Source organism: Urocitellus parryii, chromosome 4 (genome assembly GCF_045843805.1).
Source record: "Urocitellus parryii isolate mUroPar1 chromosome 4, mUroPar1.hap1, whole genome shotgun sequence".
Lineage (NCBI taxonomy): Eukaryota > Metazoa > Chordata > Mammalia > Rodentia > Sciuridae > Urocitellus > Urocitellus parryii.
Genome location: NC_135534.1, coordinates 65934883 through 65956318, shown reverse-complemented (window position 1 = coordinate 65956318; position 21436 = coordinate 65934883). Strand labels below are relative to the sequence as shown.

The 21436-nt window shown below is 52.3% G+C and overlaps 1 protein-coding gene and 1 non-coding gene across 5 annotated transcripts in view; both read left to right on the top strand.

The window, feature by feature from the left end:
• Positions 1–21436, top strand: part of Gdpd5 (glycerophosphodiester phosphodiesterase domain containing 5) — an 81975-nt gene that overhangs the window by 24273 nt on the left and 36266 nt on the right. For 3 of the 4 annotated variants that reach the window (XM_026387333.2, XM_026387331.2, XM_026387332.2), the window contains exons 2-3: positions 5753–5822; positions 18051–18225. In XM_026387333.2, the coding sequence (XP_026243118.1) occupies positions 18109–18225 (117 nt within the window). In that variant the 5' untranslated portion in view covers positions 5753–5822; positions 18051–18108. Of the gene's footprint in view, positions 1–5752; positions 5823–18050; positions 18226–21436 lie in introns of those variants that run through there. The other variant, XM_077797625.1, reaches the window with a different exon arrangement.
• Positions 2417–2490, top strand: Trnaa-ugc (transfer RNA alanine (anticodon UGC)). The gene has a single exon. It is a non-coding gene; the product is annotated as a tRNA-Ala (tRNA).

The following is a 21436-nucleotide window of genomic DNA, read 5'->3' as shown; positions in this document are numbered from 1 at the left end:
CCAGGGCTGGGGTAGCACCTCCTGAGAGCTGTGTGGCGCTCCTGCTGCTCTCCAGCCCCAGGTCTCCTCTCGCTCACCTTCTAGAGGCAGAATGCCAGCGCTGCCCTCGAGGTAGGAGGTGGGACAGGCAGAGGTTAGTCTGTCCAGACTAACAGATCTGAACACCAGCAGGAAATGGAGGCCCTGTGGCCCAGCCCCTCCTGAATTGAATTTGGCTTTTGTTGCCAGCCCATACCACTGTGTCTTTTTCTGGACTTTGTCCCTAGAAGGTGCTCCGTGTCACTTGGGGGAACTCGTGTTGGTCAGCATGTCCCAGGAAAGAACAAACAGAAATTGTCCTTTCAGGCTGTTTTGACTAAATCCTAGGATCTGACAATGTGACTTTAACCGCTGATGTCAGCCTGCCTGGGTCAGCCTGGATGGTATCCTCCCTAACTCTTCCTCTGTCCCTCATGACAGACATCACAAGAGATGTCAGGCCCCTGAGGATCTATCCCTATAGACCATGAGAGACGTGAATACCAGTCCAGATTCTATGACCTGCTAGGTGACCTGCTAGGGCTAGGTCACCTCCCTTTTCTGAGCCTCAGTGCCCCATGTTCCTAACCAGAGCTGTAATTTGCTCACCTAAAGTGAGGCAATTTCATGATGCTGATCCCTGTGTGACAAAGCTGATGTCCAGAGAAGTCAGGTGATTTGCCCGTGACCACACAGCAAAAGGATGGAGGCGAGAGGGTGAGGGCCTGCTCCCAGGCAAGTGGCTGGTTAAGTGAGCACCTTGACATTTCTCAGCTCTGCCCTAGCCCCCAGTCCTGGCCCCTTTTTGCCTGGGTTCATTAAATGCTTCACCATGTGAGGGTGAACTGAGCCAAAAGTCCTCATTGCTGTGTCCCTAGTGGCTCACCTGGTCAGCACTAGGGGCAGCTGCTGGGTGAGGGCTCTGTGTTCAGATGGGCTAATGTCCCATCCACTGCAAAGCTGGGAACCTACAGGCCCAGGGGTGAGGGTGGACATGGGGTAGTGACCCCAGAGGAGGAACTGGTCTAAAGGGTCAGGTCCCTGCTGGGCTGGAGGTGGGGGTACCGGGGAAACAAGTCTGCTCACCCCCAGGGGGCTCCAGCCCTATGCCAACTGACCCACCAGTAAGGACTCCCCTGGCCTCTGTCATCTTTGTCTACACCACTAAACCTTGGGCCCCCCCATCCGAGCCCCATCCATTCACTGGGTGCATGGGAGCTCAAGGAATGTGTGTTGGTCACTCCACCTGTGATCAGCTAGACAGGCCAGGGGGCGGGGGGGGGCGGGGGGGGCGGGGGGGGGGAGCTAGTGTATGAATTCCAGGAACTAAAACTCCATCCCGCCTCTGCCCACCCCCTGCAGTGAAGCACCCCCTGCCATGGGAGGAACAGAGCTGAGTGACAGCCTATTAAATCTATTAAATAAAACAAGTGTGACCTTCTCACCTTGAAAAACATACCTTCATAATGTAAATTGAACCACATGCATAAAGGTATAGTGTTTTTGATGTTTGTTGTACTAGGAATTGAACCAAAGGGCACTTAACCACTGAGCCACATCCCCAGCCCTTTTTTAGATATTTTATTTAGAGGTAGGGTCACATTAAGTTGCTGAGCCTGGCCTTGAACTCAAAATCCTCCTGCCTCGGCCTTCTGAAGTGACAAAATATCAAGGATGTCTGAAGTTATTGTTTGCTGAGGGCCATTGTCAAGTAGGAATGACGCTTCAAAATATCCTTGCCAGCGTACCCCATGTTAAATGGATTTCGCTGTTGACATTGCATGTAAGGTGACCTTGCTCAAGGACCAAGGCGGATCCGGGTTTAGAGCTGATCAGGTTTGAGGAAGTATCCCGCTCCTTAGGGTGTTCCCGGTTTAAGGCAAAAGGAGTTTTAGGGAAGTTAGAGGTTGAAGATTATTGCTGCTGGGAGTAGGGCGTGCCTGCTGCCTGAGTTCCCGCTGAGTTCTAGTGGAGAAAAAGTATTTAGGACGTGTATTGTGCGGGAGATAGAGAATTTCCCCTGAGCGTGTGTGGAGGCTGGTGTGAGATGGGGAATAAAGAATTGCTGTTTGAACCTACAAAGCTGTGTGGTGCCTCCTGATTCTGTGCCAGCCGAGACACTGGCAATTGTTGCCCAACTCTGCTTGGTTTATTGATGAGCTGGGGTTATTTGGATAAATATTAAGACTTATAATTTATGATTACTTATTTTATAACATGTATTATCTTCATTTTATCAAAATCACTAATTATATTGTTATAATCAAGATTTTCCTATTATTTGTGCTCTATTAATGGCAATAACCTAAAGGGCTAGAAGTAAAATATGATTATATTTCAAAGTATATAAAGTTGAGGGCCAGTGGTGGAGCTTAGCAGCAGAATACTTGCCTAACATGCAGATGTGGCTCAGTTGGTAGAGTGTTTGCCTTGCATGCAGAAGGCCCTGGGTTCAATCCCCAGCATCACACACACAAAAAAAGAGAGAGAGACTATTCATAGTTGTGTTCAATGTCCATCTCATTGCCAAATTAAAGAACTAGCATCACGTTTTATGTTATGTTGGAACAATAGGAATTGTTAAATACTGTAAGAGATTCCTCAGCCAACACGTGCGTTTTTTGTGAATACCACACTAATTCATGAGTACTTTCAGAACCACAAAATGGAACAGGAAGAAATGCCAAAAAAAAAAAAAAAAAAAAAGGATGCTCAGCATTACTGGAAAACTGATACTTGGTTATGCAAGAAGCTACTGCACGTCACTGTCAGAGAGACAGGAGTTGACAAGTTAATTTGTCTTCCCTCTGACTCTTTTTGCCCCTCCGTGCACCTCCACCTTCCCTCGCCTCTGAGGCAGCATCCACCCCCCTCAGCAAATGACCTTCCTGGCATCTGGACAGAATCACCTTTTGTTGTTCAGGTTCAAGAAATGGAGAAGAGTTCGGCTGGGGCCTGAGTGGTGTCAGGAAAGCAAATGTTTAGGATTACAGGTCACGTGGGTGTCGCGTGACAGGACTCCTGTGTGCGTTCTTTAGACGTGTGTGCCTTTGTGACCTGTGGGGCTGGGGGGGGGGCTCCTTTCCCCATCTAAGGGTGGTCCAGGGAGTGGGTCTTCTGGCCAATGAGAAACCATCTATCATACAACTAGCACCAGATAAAAGATGGGTCCTGTGCTGCCGCTGGAGTTGAGGTGTCTTTATTCAGCCATTTCATTCAGGTGTGTTTGTTCATTCATTTAAACAACCTGCACCAATGCTCTTGCACCAGTGCTTCATCTCTTTGTAGAACGCCAGGCCACAGGAGGCTTTTAGTGCAGCCCATGATCCTACAGAGGTTTGGAGAAGGGCACTGATGCGCCTGAGATCACTACCAGGCCACAGCAGGAAAGTCCCCAGGCCAGGTGTCCCAAAGCAGAGGTTGCAGGCCACATTTGAGTTTCTGGTAAAATCTGAACAGGTATTGCTGTGTCCCATCAGCTTTCCTTCTTTCATCAACTTCTACTTCCTGTCCCAGGGTCCTAGGGCCATCCTGGGACGGGGGTGGGGGGGGGTGGGGGGGTGGGGGTGGTGGTGTTCAGCTTAAAGGGCCACTTCCTGTTTGGGGCCAAGCACTTCCTTCAAGTGACTCACAGGCTCCCATTGGCCCTGTGCTGGGGAGTCAAGGTTGGGATGGAGCCAGGCCTCAGCATGTCACTCTGTGACTGGACCCCAGCTGGGTGACCCTGAGACTGAGCCCTGACCCAGGCTGGAGGTAGGAGATGGGAAATGGAAGACAGGGATTGGATCGTTCTGCGTCACCCAGCCTGTGCGCAGGGGCTCTCACAGGTGGGGCTGACAGCAGAGCTGGTACCACTCAGGGAGACTCGGTGATACTTTCTCTTCCTTACAGGACAGTGAGGTGTGGCAGAAAGAGCACCAGGCTAGGAGACATGGACATCAACCCTGCCCTTCTCTGGGCTTCAGTGTCCATGTCTATCCAATGGGTGTAGGACTTGCTGGCTGTGACATTTTTGTGCAGCTTGATGTGCCAGGGTTTACATTAAGACATTTGGGTGTAAGCCAGGCCTGATGGCACACAGCTAGAATCTCAGCTACTCAGGAGGCTGAGGCAAGAGGAGCCTAAGTTCAATAGCCCTGAAAATGTAGGGAGACCCTGTCTCAACATAAGAAATCAAAAGGGCTGGGGCGGTAGCCCAGCAGTAGAACATTCCTGGGTTCAATCCCCAGTACAAAAGAAAGAGAGAGAGAGAGACAAGAGACAGAAAGAGAGATTTGGGTTTGAATTCTAACTTCACCACCTTGTGAGGTCTGCCTACCTCTAAGAACCTCTGCTTTAAAATTTAAGTAAACTTTAAGTAAGTGTTTCACACGTTAGCTAATTTAATCCTCACATCAGCCCCATGGAGTAGGTTTATTATTATGATTTTGTACATAAGGAGATTGATGCAGAGGGGTGAAGTAACTTGCTCAAGTTCACACCATGAAAGTCAAGATTCTAACTTGGGCAGTGTGACCCTAGAATCATGCTCTCAATAATATCTTCGCTGCTCAATTGTGGTCTATGGACCTGCAGAATTGGTATCATCTGGGAGCACGTCAGAAATGGAGACTCTCAGGTCCCAGCCTGGAACTACTGAGTCAGACTGCAGCTTAGCAAGATCCCCGGTGGTTTGTGTGCACACTGAAGTTTGAGAAGCCATAGTCTATTTATATTCTCCTGTCACTTAGGCCTTAGGATCATTGTGGGAATAAAGGAAACAAGTGTGTTTTCGTAAATGAAGTGTAGGGATTCCAGGCATGGTGGAAAACCTGGGCACTGGAGGTGCAGAGGTAGGGCTAAGGTGCTCTGGGGTCTGTCTAAGCTGTTTCTGAGCCCAACTTTGGGTGCCTGGTATGAAGCTAAGTCAGAGGTGTGCTTTTTGCTTCCAGAGTCTGATTGGGTTGGGGAAAGTTCTCATGTTGACACAGGCCTAGGGCAGGGCACTAGGCTGAGACACCATGGCCCTGGGTCCCAGCCCTGGCTCTGCTTCTGCCTCTCTGGGTAACATAGGAAGGCCTTGGCTTTGCCAGTTTCAGTGTCCCCAAATAGGCAAAGTAGCAGCACCTCTGAAGCCTGCAGTGCTGACCCCAAGCCCCTTCCCCTCCCCCCTTCTCCCCATGTCCTGAGACTACCATCTCTCCCCGCAGTTCCTGGGCAGGGGGCTGCCCTGCTGGCTGCGGGAGCTCAGGGAGGGGGAAGGTGATGCATGAGTCACTCAGGCACATAATTGCGGTGCCCCAGATCCCGCCTCCAGCCCACCGGCCCTCCCCCCTTCGGCTGCTTTGGAAGAACAGCTGGTCTGGCAGCTACCTCAGAGAAGCAGGTCCCTGGCAGCAGAAGAGGGCCTCTGCCCCCAGGGTGGCTGGGCTTTGGGTCCTGCTTCTGTGGGCCCTGCAGAGGGGCACAGGTGGTTTGAGAAGCATGCTGTCTGGATTTGGGGTTGGTTGGTTGGTTTGTGGAAAAAGCATGTGTGGAAAAAGAATTGCATGCTCCAGGTCCCATGGGCCAGGACTAGATAAGCCACCAGAATCATGGCTTCCCCAGGGCAGGGACCAGCGTGACCCATCACTGGACTCTACATCTAGCACAGGGTGGGCCCAGGCTAGGGACTCCTTAAGGGCAGGGTGTGCAGGGTAGAAGGCAGGGCAGAGTGATGAAGGATCTCACTGTTTTTGTCCCCTTGTCCCCTTAGGTGTTCCAGTGAAGTGACATCTCCACCTCCCTGGACAGGACACCCTCAGGAGCTCAGCTAGCAGCCACTGGTATGTCTTTTGGGTAAAGAAAAAAGAAATGAAGGAAGAAGAGAGAAAGGAGGTGGAAACCGGCTTCTATGGGATGCCTGCCTCTCCTGAAGGGGAAGAACAGTTATGGAAAAACAGGAGGAGTGGGAACTATGGACCCATTTTATAAGACCCACAGCTCTGGGTGGGGGTCTCTTGCTTGGGACAATGCATATGTACCAGGCACTTGTCTAAGGGCTTTCCATGTAATAGTTCATTTAGTCCTTATAAAAGCCCACAGGGTTGGTGTCATGATCCCCCATTATAAAAGAGGAAAGTGAGGCAGAGAGGTATAAGGATTTGCTCAGTTAGGCGCGTGGTAGAGCCAGGTGAGTCTCCTTCCCAGCGGGATGGTCTGTTCAAAGCCCTGGGATTCACTGCCTCTCTGGAGTCAAGTGGTAACTAAATTTCTTTGACCTCCAATTTGGGGTTTAATGGGCTCCTAATTCCAGGGAAGGTTTGTGTTTTAAGAGAGAATTTAAATTTAATTTAGAACCCTAAAGAAAACAGTGCTTCGGCCAAAGGAATGAATGGCAAGCGGTAGCACTGGAGGCCCTGAGTCATGGAATTGGCTTGGACCTTCAAGGTGGGCTGGCCAGCTCCTGGGATTTTCTTCTTCAGCACTTGAGTAAGGTCGGTTTTCTCTGGTTCACCAAAGAAAGAAGTCATTTGAAAGAGGTGAAGAAAAATTTAGATTCTGGGTCCTGAGACATGCCTAGAAGCAGAGACTTCTGCTTTTTGCAGAATACTGTGAAGAAGAGCAGTGTTAATGACAGGGATGAAATTAGGATCCTATGCTAAACCTGAGGTCATTTGCACTAGATCTGGTGCAGAAATGTACAGATATCAGAGGTTTAAGAAAAATTTGTGGGAGAAAAGTACCTGAGACTTTTTTTAGTAACTTATTTTTTTTCTCCTGTAAATTGGAAAAAGCCTAATTATTATTCAAAGGCGGACTTCAGCTCAGGCTCAGGAGTGGTTCTGCAGTCGTGTGGTTTACACAGCTCTGATTAATTCCTTCTTTCCTTCCTTTGCATGTTTCACCAGGTTTTCTAACCGTCAAGCACATAGGCACTTCCTTGGTGCTAGGCCCAATGCAGGAGACACAGACCCCCTATACCAGACTCCTCTAGCTGAAAGTGGACCGGGGACAGGGTGGGGGGTGGCAGGGGTATCTTTTGTCCCCATCACTGGGCACAGGGCAACAGACACTATAGGTCTTCAGAAAATCTTGGCCACCTTGAATAAGAAGCCTCAGCCTGGAAAAGCTCTGAACCTGGGGGCAGGGCAGCCAGGGTGCTGATGATTACCAAGTGCTAAGGCCTGTGAGTGTTCTCAAGAGCTCTGTCAGATGATGAGTGCGGAGGGAGGACACCCGGGACCTCTAGGGGCAATCAGACTAAGCCTTGCACAGGGTCCATTAGTTCAGATGGACAAGATTTGGTTGGGGTCGGGGAGGGCTTTCCTGGCAGCTTGCCCAGCCTGAGCACAGGCGTGGAGGTGGGACAGCTGTGTAGCCTGGTGTCCTTGGAGCACAGACTAGGAGGAGGGCCAGCGGGAGGGCAGGCTGGAGAGGTAGGTGTCAGGGAAGGAAGTGAAAGGATTGCTTAGATGGTAGGACCTCCTTCCCGGGCCTGCTTGGGAAGCCTGTTTGTATAGCAACTCTGCTAGTTTACATAAGTAAATAAAATAAATCACTAGCCCCATCCTGCAGGGGTAAACACCAGGCAGAGACAAGGCCCTGGTGCAAGGCCCTGCTAGACTCAGCTTCCTCCTCCCCTTCCCCATTGGGAGGGGGCCCCCCTTCTCTTGGGCCCAGGGAGAAGCATCAGAAAAAGTCACCTCAGGCCCTATGACTGAGGCTCCTGGGGAAGGCCCCTGGAATCAACTAGAGGGGTGGAGGATGGTGAGAGTGCTCCCTAGGCCCTGGGGCTCCCCATGAGGCCTGAGCGTGAACTTAGGCCTGTTTGCTGGCTCCACCTGGGCCAGGGGGAACCTGTCAGTGCCAGTGGGGGAGGTGGGCAGGAGGCCTCCCTACAATCCTGGAGGCTTAGAGAGAACCTAGAGGTCCTGCAGAGCCTTGCTGGGAGTGCACACACCTGTGGCCCCACTGGAAGGCTGGGGCCACCACCAGGGAGAGGAGGCTAGAGAGAGTGGCTCTAGGACTTTGTTCAGGCTGACATTTTGTGGCTTAATAGTCTTAAGACCCCAACTGGATTATTCCAGGATTTCTTGAGAGTACGGACTTGGGTGATGTAATTCTAAAACTGGTTTGGGGTGCTTGGGAGTTTGAGCTCTGAGATGCTCAGCTCTGCTCTCTGTGAGGTCAGGTCATTCTTGATGACTACTCAGCCGAAGCTGACTGGAATCAGAGAGGTCTGAGCCTGGCCTCTGCCCAGGTGTGTCCCACACATTCAGGTCTGTGTCCTTACCTAAGGGCCTTACCTAAGGGACCTGATCCTCAGCTTGGTGCTGGGTGAGTCCTGCCTCCAGCATCCTCTGCTTCCTTGTCTGTGAGTGAGGTGGGGATCTTGTTGATGGCCTGGGAGTTGGTGTGACACTTCAATGGCCGGACAGCTGTGGAAGCTCTTTGTAAACTGTAAGCACTGTGAGTGTGCTCTTGACTGTAGCCGCTGTTGCTACAGTGAGGCTGTCTCCCTGCAAAGAAGAGAGGTCCACATCTGATTTTCAGTGAACCCCTCAGCTCCAGGGGAGGCAGGAGGCCCCTGAAATTCACAGTAAGAGAGCAAAAGAGCTGGAGGGACAGGACAGATGGTCCCCTGAATGCATAGTTTCAGGGAGGACACTGCCCCTTCCTGCTGGGGGACCATTTCCTAGGGAGGCCAGCCAGGAGGGTGGGAGAACTGGAGAGCCACACAGGAGTAAGATCCTTGGCTTCCAGCCTTTCTCCCAGAGAAAGAGCAATCGAGGTCTCTTGGGACAGAAGTGTTGGGTAAATAGGAGGCCCTGACATCATTGTGTAAGATTCATAATGACCCTAATTATGGCATGATTGATTCTTTGAGAGCTCGGGCTCCCAGCTCTCAGAGTAACTTTCCCCCAAACAATGAGCAGGTGTGATGAGGGCGGGTCCCACCTGGCGGTTTCCCCTCCCAGCCCTTCTACCCTTAGCCCGGAATCCTCCTTCACTCCTTCTCCAGCCCCCCCCCCCTCCACACTGCAGCTGCTTTGGGTACTTAGACTCTCTTCCTATCCTAGGTCTGGCCACCTTCTCTGCCAAATTCATTAGAATCTACGGTTTTCTCTGAGGCACAGAGTGGTGAAGGAACTTACCTAAGGTCACGCAGTGAGATGATGACAGCCTAGATGTCTTGATTAGAGCCATCAAACGATGCCAGCACTAGGAACATATGAAATTTCTAAGCGTGGCCGAAGAGCTAACCACAGAAGGCTGGAGAGCAGTAGTGTGGGCCTGGGATTGGTTAGCCCCAGAGTTCTCCGGGTGGACTTTTTATCAACCCCAGGGAGAGGGGAGTCCCAGAATCAGTGCTATCCCCCAACCTCCAGCCCTGGCACTGGGGCCAAAGATTTGCTTTGGAGGTTTGGGTTTGTGTTTTGGAAAATGGCCTGGTTGGTGAACTGTTTGGGGGGCGTCTTGCTGTCCTGGGTCCCTGGAGGGCAGCAGAGCCTACCAGCACCACTGCATGGAGCCCAGCCGGGGCCTAACTTGCAGGCCAGAGCTGGGGATCCTGCTCTAGGATCCCCGATCACTCCCTCTTGGCCTTTCAGGCTTACTCTGTACTGTCCCTGCACCTGGAGTGTCCTTCCTTCCTTCTGAGTTCTGCTTAGATCCCACCTTCTCCAGCAGTCTCCACGCATAGGCCAGTACTGCAACCCAAGGACACTCAGAGTTCTGGGGTCCAGAGGAGACCTGGCCCATCAGGGAAGGCTTCCAGGAGAGGGGCTCCCTGCCTTGAGGTGGGGGTTGAGGACAGGCAGAGGGGCTCCCACTGGCACACTGGGTGGGAACAAGGGTTGGATGATCAGCAACGAGGACCACACAGGGGCCCTAGCCATGCTCCCCAAGCTCTGTGTGAAGAAGTCTCTGTGGCCCTGACCCTGTGGCACTGAGGGGTTGTTCTAGGTGAAGTTTGGGTCATTTCTGAGTATGTTTATCCAGGACCCCTTGGTCACTACCAAAGATGGCAGAGGCCCTTGGGGGGCAGACTGAGCAGGCAGCTAATCTTGCTGTGCACCCTCATTAAGCTTTTTTTTTTTTTTTTTTTTAAAGAGAGAGTGAGAGAGGAGAGAGAGAGATAGAGAGAATTTTTAATATTTATTTTTTAGTTCTCGGCAGACACAACATCTTTGTTGGTATGTGGTGCTGAGGATCGAACCCGGGCCGCATGCATGCCAGACGAGCGCGTTACCGCTTGAGCCACATCCCCAGCCCCCTCATTAAGCTTTGAACCAGGCCCCAGGAGGGCAATTCACTGCCAGGACTCCCAGTGATTTTGCCCTAGGAGCAGGAAGGACTGTGGGACATGTCCTTCTGTCCTTGAACACTCCCACCTCTCTGCCTTGCTCTTGGGGATGTGGAGAGAGCAGGTGGCTAATAGGTTTTAGAGACCATGCTAGAAAGGCCCTTGGAGATCTCTGGAGGTGTTCAAGGTCCCCATATATGGGTGGGACAGCAAAGGCCTGAGGCTTTGGGGGTCACCCAGCCTGCAGGTCAACCCAGCCTTTGGGGACTGAGCTCAGCCTCAGACCTTTAGGCCTGGGGCTGGGCTGGGGTTGAGGCCCCAGGGAGGGGAGCCAAGGCCAGGGAGGAGGGAGGATTTCCTTTGCTTGCTTCCCTCCTCCCCCTGCCCCCCGGCAGGCTGCAGGAGAAGGTCAGGCCTCCACCTCCCCCAGCCCTGGCACCCCTCAGGGGTTTTCCTCTTTCCTTCTGGGTTCCTGGCCTCACTCCCTGCCTGAACTCCCCGCTGCCAACCAAAACACTAAGCTCTGCCCTCTGAAGCGCAGTCCACTGTTCCACAGATGCTGCAGCTGGCAGATGCGGAAGGGGGTGGAAATGTGGGTAGACCTCCCTCTGCTGGTGCCAAGAGAAGTCTGCCCTTCAGAGTCACCGGCCCTGGGTTCAAATCTTCCCTTCTCCATGATTAGCCCTTCGGCCTCAGGCAAATCACTTTTTGCACATACACACGTGTGCGTGTTTGTGTGTGTGTGTTATATATGTGTGGTGTGTATATGTGTATGTGTGTGTGTTATATATATGTGTGGTGTGTATATGTGTGTGTGTGTATGAGAGAGAGAGAGATTAATTAATAGACTTTTTGTTTTATAGAAAAGTTCACTGGGAAATACAGAGTTCCCAAGTACCCTCTTCCCCTCCCCCGACTCTCCTCTGTTTTCACATTTTGTATCCATGTGGTACATTGGCTTCAGTTGATACTGTTAAGTCATTACTAGCCCAAGTCCATAGTTTACACTAGGGCTCACTTCCGTGTTGCACATTCCATGGGGTTTGACACATGTGTAAGGACACCTATTCTGGGTCATACAGAACAGCTTAACTGCCCTAAAACCCCCAGTTCAACCTACTTCTCCCTCCCTCCCCCTGAGCCCCTGGCAACCCCTGATCTTGCTGCCTCTGTGTGCCTCTTTTCTAGAATGTCATATAGTTAGAATCACACAGTATGTGGCCTTTACAGATTGGCTTCTGTCACTTAGCAATATGCTTCCGTATTTCCTCTGGGTCTTTTTGGGATTTGAGAGCTCATTTCTTTTTATCCTGGAATAACACTGCATTGTGTGGATGGGCCACAGCTGAGTCATCTATTCTCCCAAGCCCTTATTTTTGATCTGTAGGACAGGGCCACGGTCCTACACTTGGAAAGATTGTCATCTGAAAGTAATATACACCAGCAAGTCCCCCGTCCTCCAGGTCCCCACCATACACCCCACAAGCGAGCGACAGCACAGCAAGCTGCAATCACTGTGATTGGCAGTAATGCCACTGTGCGGATGCTGGGTCCACCATTTTGGGAACACTTTTATTGAGTGCTTAAAATCTGCTAAGAACTGGGAACACAGTGAATGTCCTTGTACCAGTTGAGCGTTTGGGTTGCAAACAACAAGAAATAATTCAGAGTAATTTAAGCAGAAGATTTCCTTGGAAGGGAACAGAGCAATTCCTGGAATCTGAGGCCCTGGAGGCACCAGCCAGGGTAGGAATGAAGGGGGCCCAGCTGTAGCCAAGGACCCCAGGCCATCGTTCTTTCTGGTACAGCGGCCATCAGCCTTGCAGCACCTTCACACTAGAGCAGATAGTCTTCTGGTGACTTCCAGATCTGAGCACTTAAACAGTTTTACCCAGATAAAATCCACACACCATACAACTCACTTCTGAAGTGCACAATTCAGTGGGTTTTCGTGTATTCAAAGAGTCCTACAGCTGTCCCCACTATCTAATTGCAGAACATTTCCATCACTCTAAAAAGAAACTCCATACACCCGTTATCAGTCTCCCCACCCCCGTTCCTCCCTCACACTCCCGGCCCTGGCATTCACTAGTCTACTTTCTGTCTATATTTGCCTATTCTGGACTTTTCTGGAATCATATAATTTTAGCCCTTTATAACTAGCATCCTTCACTTGGCATAATGTTTTTAAGATTCCTTCAAGTTGTTCAGATTCATCAGGTTTGATTGCAGACTCAGGCACTTCCACGTGCCCCGCCCAAGGCTCAGAGAGAGCTGGTGGCCTGTCTGAGGGAGACCAGGTAGAACCCAGGCCCTCACACCTGGCCTGAAACTCTGTCTGCTCTCAGGAAAAACAGCAGGCAACAGGGTCTGGGAAAGTAAGGGCCTCACAGCCTGGCGGAGCTGGGATAAAGGTCAGGCACATTCTGGGATGTTGGGATGGCAGAGGACCCTGGATGTGGGGGCTCAGCCTCAACATCCTGCTTCGGCTGCATGTGGGCATTGGCTGCCTCTCAGGCGTGACTCGGGGAAGGTCTTTCCCTGTGCAAACAGGAGACCATGGAAGTTCAGGGCAGGGGCCAGAAATTCAGACAGAAAACAGGACTTTGTGCTGGGGAGGGGCTTTCTTTTGTCCCATAGCCAGCAGGAGCTATTGGCAAGGGATTTCTCAGGAACTTGGCTGGTATCAGCAGTCCTGGGAGGTGGCTTTGAGAGATCTGTTGATGCTATGGAATGTCATTAGCCTAGCAGGAAGGGGAGGTGTGTTGATGGCTGGGGACCGGTGGGAAGCTTGCTGACTCCGAGAGCTTGTTTGAGTGTCTGCTGCCCAGTGTCTGAACTGCACATCTGTGAGCAGAATTTCTGGGTTCCCCCTGAAGCAGAATCCAGGGAGCCCTTAGTGTCTTCTCTTCTCACAGCCCTGTGCCAGTCACTGGGGACATGGGATAACCTGGCCATCCCATGGAGGAGATAGGCATGTCAATGGTGTATATGTGGTGTGCCCGGGTAAGAGTGGGGGGATATGCAGGGCTATGGGAGGGCTCTCACCAAGCTGGGGCTCAGGAGAGGCTCTCCAGAGGAAGAGACATCTGACCTGAGACTCAAAGGATCAGGAAGAGGTAACTAGACAAGGGACTGAAAGCTCTGGAGAGGCCAGGCAGGAGGAGCGGCAGGGGCCAGATCCTGGTCACGTGGCTGGTGAAAAAGTTCACTCTGGTTTCAGCAGGGAGGTCCTAATGGAGGGACAGGGCCCACTCCAGGGACACCAGGGGAAAGAAGAGGCCTGAACCAGGGGAGTGGCTGAGGATGGTGAGAAGAGGGCCCGGAGGGGTGTGAGAAGCCGGCTGGGGATGGCGAGGAGGTCACCGCGCAGAGTGGATCTGCAGGAGCCTGGGTGTCACTCTCGGAAACAGCCACTGGCCATCTCTATCAGAGGCGGAGACCGGGTGACCTTGGCAGGGTCTGATAACTGCAGCTGTGGGAGTGGACAAGCTGTCCCTGCTGGGAGAACACACAGAGGAAAGAGGGGAGGTCTGTCTCCCAGGGGAGTCCCACCAGCATGGCAGGACGCACACCCACTCAGGAGAGAGAAGAGTCACCCCAGCAGTCATCCACTGAGCCCTGGGCCAAGGCGAGATGTGTGCTGTTCCATTTCCCTCTTTTCCAGATTGAAGCGGAATTTCCATTCCCCTGTGGGTTGTAAGGAGGTGACTGGGAAGGGGCAGCAGAGGACCTGTGGGCATCAGGCCCATGGTCAGGGATGCTGGAAAAGGACTGGGGACATGGCTGTGGGTTCCTGCTCCCAGAACGCCACTTGCTGAGCTTTGGTCACTGCTGTGCTACTCAGACCCCTTTCTGCCTACCCCTATGTGTTTCTCCAACAAAGCCAAGGCAAAGGCAATCATCCCTACCCCATGCTGCCCACCGGGCCCTGGGCTCAGGGAAGTCCCCACAGCAGCACCATATTCCACATGCCTCTCCAAGAGCCCCTGGGACAGAGGCTGCAGCAGACAATTCCCAGCAATTAAGAGGCTCATGGTCGTTCAGTATTCCCAGCAAAAGCTCTAATGCATCTTCCCCTGGGGACCGGAGACTGTAATCCCTAGGTTGAGGTTAGCATGGTGGTGGGGTTGGGGGTGGGAGGAGGAGATAGGCAGAGGCCCTGGAGAGGCCCAGAGGAAGAAGTAGTGAGTAGGCCCAAAGCCCAGTGTTCCCCAAGGGGCACCCGGCGGCAGGCACTTGGAGACAGGCATCTTAGGAGCTCATCTTACGGCCACAGCTCGGCCCTTCCTCAGAAAGCAGGCCCTGACCCTTCCTGCACGCGGCAAGTGCCCACAGCCCCTCTCTCCCCCACCACGTGCCTGTCGCCTGTGGCACTTACAACGCTGGCCCAGGAACAGTGGAGCCTGGTGCAGGAGTCTGCAAATGTTCCCTCCGAAGGGCCCGACAGTGAGTATTTTGGGCTTTGCTGGCCATATGGTCTCTGTGGCAACAACTTAACTCTGCAGTTATAGTTAAAGCAGCCACAGACAATAATCCATAAATGACTGAGTGTGGCTGTGTCCAATAAAGCTTTATTTATGGACACTGAAATTTGACTTTCATCTAATTTTCATGTCTCACAAGATATTCTTGTTTTGATTTTGTTCCCCAACTATTTAAAAATGTAAAAACCATTCTTAGGGGGCTGGGGATATGGCTCAGTAGTGGAGCCTAGCACGTGTGAGACACTAGCTAGGCACCACATAAAAATAAATGAATAAAGATACTGTGTCTACCTACAACTAAAACAATATTTTAAAAATAATTAAAAATAAACATTCTTAGCTTTCTGAGCTGTATAAAACAAGGCAGCAGGTGGGGTTTGGTGGCCTCTGGGTTAGTTTGCTAACTCTAGGCTTAATGAAAGGCCCTTGCAGCCAGACTGCCTGGGTGTGAGTTCTGGGCTCTGCTATGTGACCTTTGGTAAGTAGCTAAATCTTTCTGTGCTTCAGATTTCTCATCTGTAAAATGAGGATGGCAATGATAATATTTTGGGAATATAAAATGGTGGTGCCACTATGAAGAGTAGTTTGGCACTTTCTCAAAATATTAAATGAAAGCCAGGCACACAGATGCACGCCTACAATCCCAGTGACTCAGGAGGCTCAGTCAGGAGGATTTTCAGTTTAAGGCCAGCCTCAGCAACTTAAATTATACATCAAAAATTTTAAAAAAGCCCTGGAGATGTAGCTCAGAGGTAAAACACCCTGTACAAAAAAAAAAAAAAAAAAAGTTAAACCTAAGATTTATCATCTGACCCAGGACCCAGCTAATCTATCCCTAATCTATTTCTAAAGAGAAATGAGAACATATATCTACACAAAACCACATTCATGGCAGTGTTATTTATAGCAACAAAAAAGCAGTGACAAACCAAGTTGTCCATCTACTGATTAAAAAGAGTAACAAAATGTGGGCTGGGGTTGTGGCTCAGCGATAGAGTGCTCGCCTCGCACATGCGGGACCCTGGGTTTGATCCTCAGCACCACATAAAGATAAATAAGTGAAATAAAGGTATTGTGTCCAACTACAACAAAAAATAAATATTAAAAAATAATAACAAAATTTGGAATATCCATACACTTGAATATTATTCAGCCATAAAAAGGAATGACGTTGTGATGACCTTGAAAACATCACACGAAGTGAGCCACACATGAAAGGTCACATGTTACGTGAATCTGTCTGAAGTCTCTAGAATAAGCAAGTTCATGGAGACAAAGTAGTTTCAGGGTCCAGAGGTGAGCTGGGGTGAGTAGGGGGACCTGACTACTAATAGTATGCGGCTTGATGGCGATGATGGAAGTGTTTTGGAATTGGGTGGTGGGATGGTTGCACAATTTTGTGACTATAGGAAAAATTGAAGGTGACCAACACAGACTTGTACAATGTGAAAGGGTGGCTCTTACAGTATGTGAATTCTATCTCAGTAAAGAAACAGCGATGAGGGCTGGCTGTGGCTCTGAGGTAGAGCACCCGCCTGGCATGTGTGAGGCACTGGGTGCATCCTCAGCACCATAGAAAAATAAAATATATTGTGTCCACCTATAATTAAAAAGTAAATATTAAAAAAAGAAAAAAACAGCAATGATACTTCCTTCCTAGGATTGCTGACTGCACTAACACAAGGCAGCCTCCTGGAACAGCACCTGGCTGTGCCGCCACCGGGCCTGTCCTCTACCCACTGTCTCCCTGGCCTAAGATAGGGCCTGGATCAGAATACATGGCTTGGAATTCTGAAGTCTCACAGACCAAGGGTGGAACTGTCAATAACAACTACCACATGATGGTTGAGACTTGGGATGAGGTGCCTCAAGCCAATTTCACTGGTCACACTTGACCAACACTGGCCTCCAGAAGCCAAGACCCCTTCAGGTATCCCCGGGGTGCCAAGCAGGCTGGGGCAGTAGCAGTTCAGCTCTCAAGATATTTGCCATTGCGGCGCACGGTGGTGCACACCTGGAATCCCAGCTGCTTGGGAGGTTGAGGCAGGAGGATTGAGAGTTCAAGGCCAGCCTCAGCAACTTAGCAAGGCCCTAAGCAACTCAGTGAGACTCTGTTGTCTCTAAATAAAGTACAAAAAAGGGCTGAGGATATGGCTCAGCGGTTAAGTGCCCTGGGTTCAATCCCCAGTATCAAAATAAAAAATAAAAACCGTTCCATTGCTCCACCAGCCTCCCACAGGCCCCGCCAGGCTGGGCCCCTGGGCCTGGAGAATGAACACCTTGGGGCACTAGAGCAGATTCCTACATCCACCAGGCATTCCCCTTTTACTTTCTGAGCCTCATCTGTTCAACTGTCAAATGGGTTTAGGACACTACCTGCCACTTCAGCTTATTGTGACAACCAGGTGGAACAGTGGATGTACACAGGGCCTGCTGTATGTTAGTGTTCAGTGCATGTCAGCTATTATGATAATGTATTTGAGAGTGTTTATTTTGAAAGTCTACTATTGCTAGGCACAGTTCCAGTTACGGGGGCTAGAGCAGGGAATAAAATAGACACAAATCCTGCCTTCGTGAAACTTATAATGGGGTAGGCAGACAAGAAACAAAATAAGCAAGGAAATTTAAGAATATGGTTGCTCCGGGTGTGGTGGTGCACGTCTATCACCCCAGCCCCTATGGGGGAGGCTGATGCAGGAGGATTGTAAGTTTGAGGCCAGCCTCAAACAACTTAGCCAGGCCCTAAGCAACTTAGTGTTTTAAAATTTAAAACACTAAGGGCTGGGACGGGGCTTAGTGGTAAAGCAGCCCTGAGTTCAATCCCTGGTGCAAAAAAAAAAAAAAATGATTGAGAAAGTAAAACAGAGAATGTGGGAGGGAGCTTAGGGAATACAGGAAGAGGTTCCAGTTCTGTAGTAAGTCATCTGCGGAAGTCTCATTGAAAGAAGACATTTGACCAAAACCTTTAGAGAGGAAGGGAAAGAGGAAGCCACACGGGTTTGCAGGTTTCTAAGGGCAGAGCCTCCCAGGCAGAGGAAAGAGCAGCATTCTGGGCAGGGGTGCAGGATACGGGAGGGGTTGGCAGGAGAAGGAGGAGGCAGGATGAGGTCGTGAGTGGATGGCAGGGACAGGTTTGGGGACTGGACTCCAGGCGGACAGGACCCACTTCAGGGCTTGACCAGAGGCTGCCCCCCACCACCACCTCGGCTATGATGACGCTTCCAGTGTTGAGCCCATCTCCTCGGCCCAGCCTCACAGCCCTGTGCTTCCTCCCACAGGACCGCCCGGGCCTCCATGGGTGCTTGAGGGCTGGGCGCCAGGGCGGCGGGCACGAGCATGGTGAGACACCAGCCGCTGCAGTACTACGAGCCCCAGCTGTGCCTCTCCTGCCTCACCGGCATCTACGGCTGCCGCTGGAAGCGCTACCAGCGCTCTCATGATGACACCACACCGGTGAGCCACCCTGGGACGCCATGAGAGAGACCCAGCCAGCCCAGGACCCAGGGAGATGGGGCGTTCGCTGTCTCTCTCCTGGGGGGCTCTGGACAGGTCAATGACCTTTCTGGGTTTGTTTCTTCCTCTGTGAATTGGGCTTGTAGTAATTCCTGAACCCACCTATCCAGGTGGACCGGCAGGTGCTCAGCTGCCCTGATGTGGCTAGTTGTTAACTTTCCTCTGATGGCATGGGGGCTGGGCTGCTCCCGAGGTCTGGGAAGGAAGGGTCTACAGAGGGCAAAGTCACCCCAAGAGAAAAAGTTCCCAGCTTGGAGCCCTGGCAGGTCTAGAAGTGGGCAGTGGCAGGAGGCTGAGGAGGTGGGCCCAGCCATTCTGGAGCCTGGGAGTTGCCAGGGCCCGGGTCTGGCACCAGGGCCCAGTCACCTGAGCCCCTGGCCTGCTAGATCTGGCAGCAGGTGCTGAGCCAGATAAAGAAGGCCCCCTCAGTGCCAGGCTTCCCAGGCTAGACCCCTCGCTCCTGTCCCCGGGGCGCTATCAGCAGTTGGATCTGGTTTCTTCTCTGAAGGAACCCAATTCCTGTGTGGTGTTTATCTAAAAGCTTTGCTGCCTGGAGAACAGCTCTCCTCCTCCCTCCTGCCTGTCTGAACAAAGAAGCCAGCCTGGTAATTCAGGCAGCCCCAGGCAAGCCTCAGTGCCTAGGCAGGCTGCCGCCCAGGTTGGAGGCCAAGTCAGCGGGCTGTCTGGAGGCAGAGGTCAGGCTATCTCGTCTGCCCGTTGCCCTCTTCTGCCTATGCTGGTAAGGGACACTGAGACAGGAGTCTGAGTTCGTAACTCCCAATCCATGAAAAGCAAGGGACCACCAGAGTAGCCACCAGGCCAGGTTCCTTGCCCATGTCCCCATTCCCAGGACAGAGAAGACAACGTGGCCAGACCAAGGCAACAGAGAGGCTGTTCAGGGCCTCACAGCAGTCCCCTGCAGTCCTGGGACGGGAGCCCCCGCCCCCCCCCCTCCAGGCCCCAGCCTAGGAGGCCTTTCCCCCATGAGCTGCCTCACCTGGGAACTAGAGGTGACAACACCCTGCTCATGGCCAGCAATGGGGGATGAGGGATGGGGAACGACTGGCTCTGGGCAGCGCTGTGCCGACACACACCATCTCTGTTCCTCTCAGCAGGCCTGTGAAACAAGCCAGGGAGGGAATGACTAGACCAGAGTCCCACAGTCCCACTTCCAGGAAGAGCCCAGCACTGGCCCCGGGGGTTGATCTGACAGCTATAGAGATAGGGGTGGAAAGACAGCCAGGGCAACCCGGAGACAGAGGACGGCTGAGCTCCAAGCCCCTTGGCCACCAGTGCAGTCCTAGAGGGAGGTGCTCTCCCAGGACATGGTGTGCCCCTTGGTGGCCCAGGCCAGCCTATCTGGAGTCAGAACATGGTGGGTCTTGGATGTGGCTGGCACAGGGTTCTGGGTGGAGGAAGGGGCTCGAGGCTGCTCGTGGGAGCTGGAGTGGGGCAGGCTCTGGGGCTCCAGGGACAGGGCCAAGGCTGAAGGAGCCACAGGAAGCCCAGGCCAGGCTGGCACAGTGACAGGAGGTGCAGAGGAGGGGCTCCGTGAATTTTGCTGAACGTATAGAGGCCTCTGTGACCTGGGAAGTGCTGGGAAGGGAGAGGAGAACTGCCTGAGGAGAAGAGCCTCCATGAGCACCATGCACCTTCCCCTCCTGGGGAGCCCAGTGCCTCCAGGATGTGTGTCTGAGTGAAGGCTCAAGGGAAGGAGAGGACGGGGGAGCTGGGCAGTGGTGCACCCCTGTCATCCCAGCAGCTTGGGAGGCTGAGGCAGGAGGATTGTAAGTTCAAAGCCAGCCTCAGCAAGCCAGGCCCTAAGCAACTCAGTGAGACCCTGTCCCTAAATAAAATACAAAATAGGGCTGGGGATGCGGCTCAGTGGCTGAGTGCTCCTGAGTTCAATCCCTGGTTTCCCCCACTGGCCACCCCAAATAAAGAGGATGGGGAATAGCAGGGGAGCGAGGAGTTGCCTGAGGAGCCCTGGGACATGCGGGGAGTGTCCTCTGCTGCCAGGCTGGGACCCTCGGCATGGCCTGCATCCTGCAGGGGTGCCCCGTGGAGCCGGGGTGGAGCCCTCTGCATCCTTCCTGCCGGCCCCAGGCCCCGCTGTCCCTCCTCCTCAAGCTGTGCTCATGCTGCCCCTTCCCAGGACACACACTGGACAAATACAGAAACAGGAAATGGGGGACCTCAGAGGTGAAGTGACCTCCTCTCCTGCCCCCTGCGCAGAGAGCATGGAGCAGCCTTGGCAGCAGGAGGCCAGCTCACTGACAGCCAGGAAGGGGAAGCAAAGCTTTTTATAACTGAGGATAATTAATTGGTTGTTGTCTGTGACTCATTACTCTAATACTACCAATTAGGGACGTGATAGGACAGAAGACTGTTCTCAGGCTGTACCCAATGGGCCCCCTGAAGACTGTGTCTTCGGGAGTCAGCACAGTGGCAAAACCAGCTTCCCTGCAGTGGCAGGGATATAGGTCAGATACCTGGAGGAACTTCCCAGCCAGAGACTCTGAAAGAACAGATTATAGTTGTCAGCTCTCTTGCACCTCAACAGTACATGTGCCTTTGATGGCTGTTATGACCTTAATTGATCCCTTCCTTCTTACAGACAGGGCTGCAGGATGAAAGGCACAACCTAAACGCTAACCTCTGCTTAGACCCCTGGCCTCTGTCCCCTGCCCTATTCCACAACAAATAGGTTTGTCTGGGATGCGCTGGTCACTTAGTCAATGAACAGAGCTGGTACCTGCTCTGGAGTCTGATAGGTGCATCAGACCTGGTTCCCCCTCCCTCCTGGGGCCCTCAGACTGTCAGGGAGCAGATGTGAACTGACACAGCCAGACCATCCAGGTGACCATTGGTGAACCCAGGAGAGTTGGCTGAGCTGCAGCTTAGTGAGCCCCCCTCACCAGAGTGGGGTGTGTTGGGGCCGTGCCAAGCACCCTGGACTTCAGCCTAGCGGGGCACTGAGGACCTCTGTGCATGAACCCGGAGGGTGCTGCTAGGGCCCGTGAGTGAGAGTGGGCTGGGGCCTGGGGGGTGCTTGAGGGAATAGGCAAGGGGAGGGACCCAGAGTCCTGTAGACGGTGTGATCAAGAGATTGAGAGAAGGAGACCTCTGAGCATGACTCCCATCCCCCCCA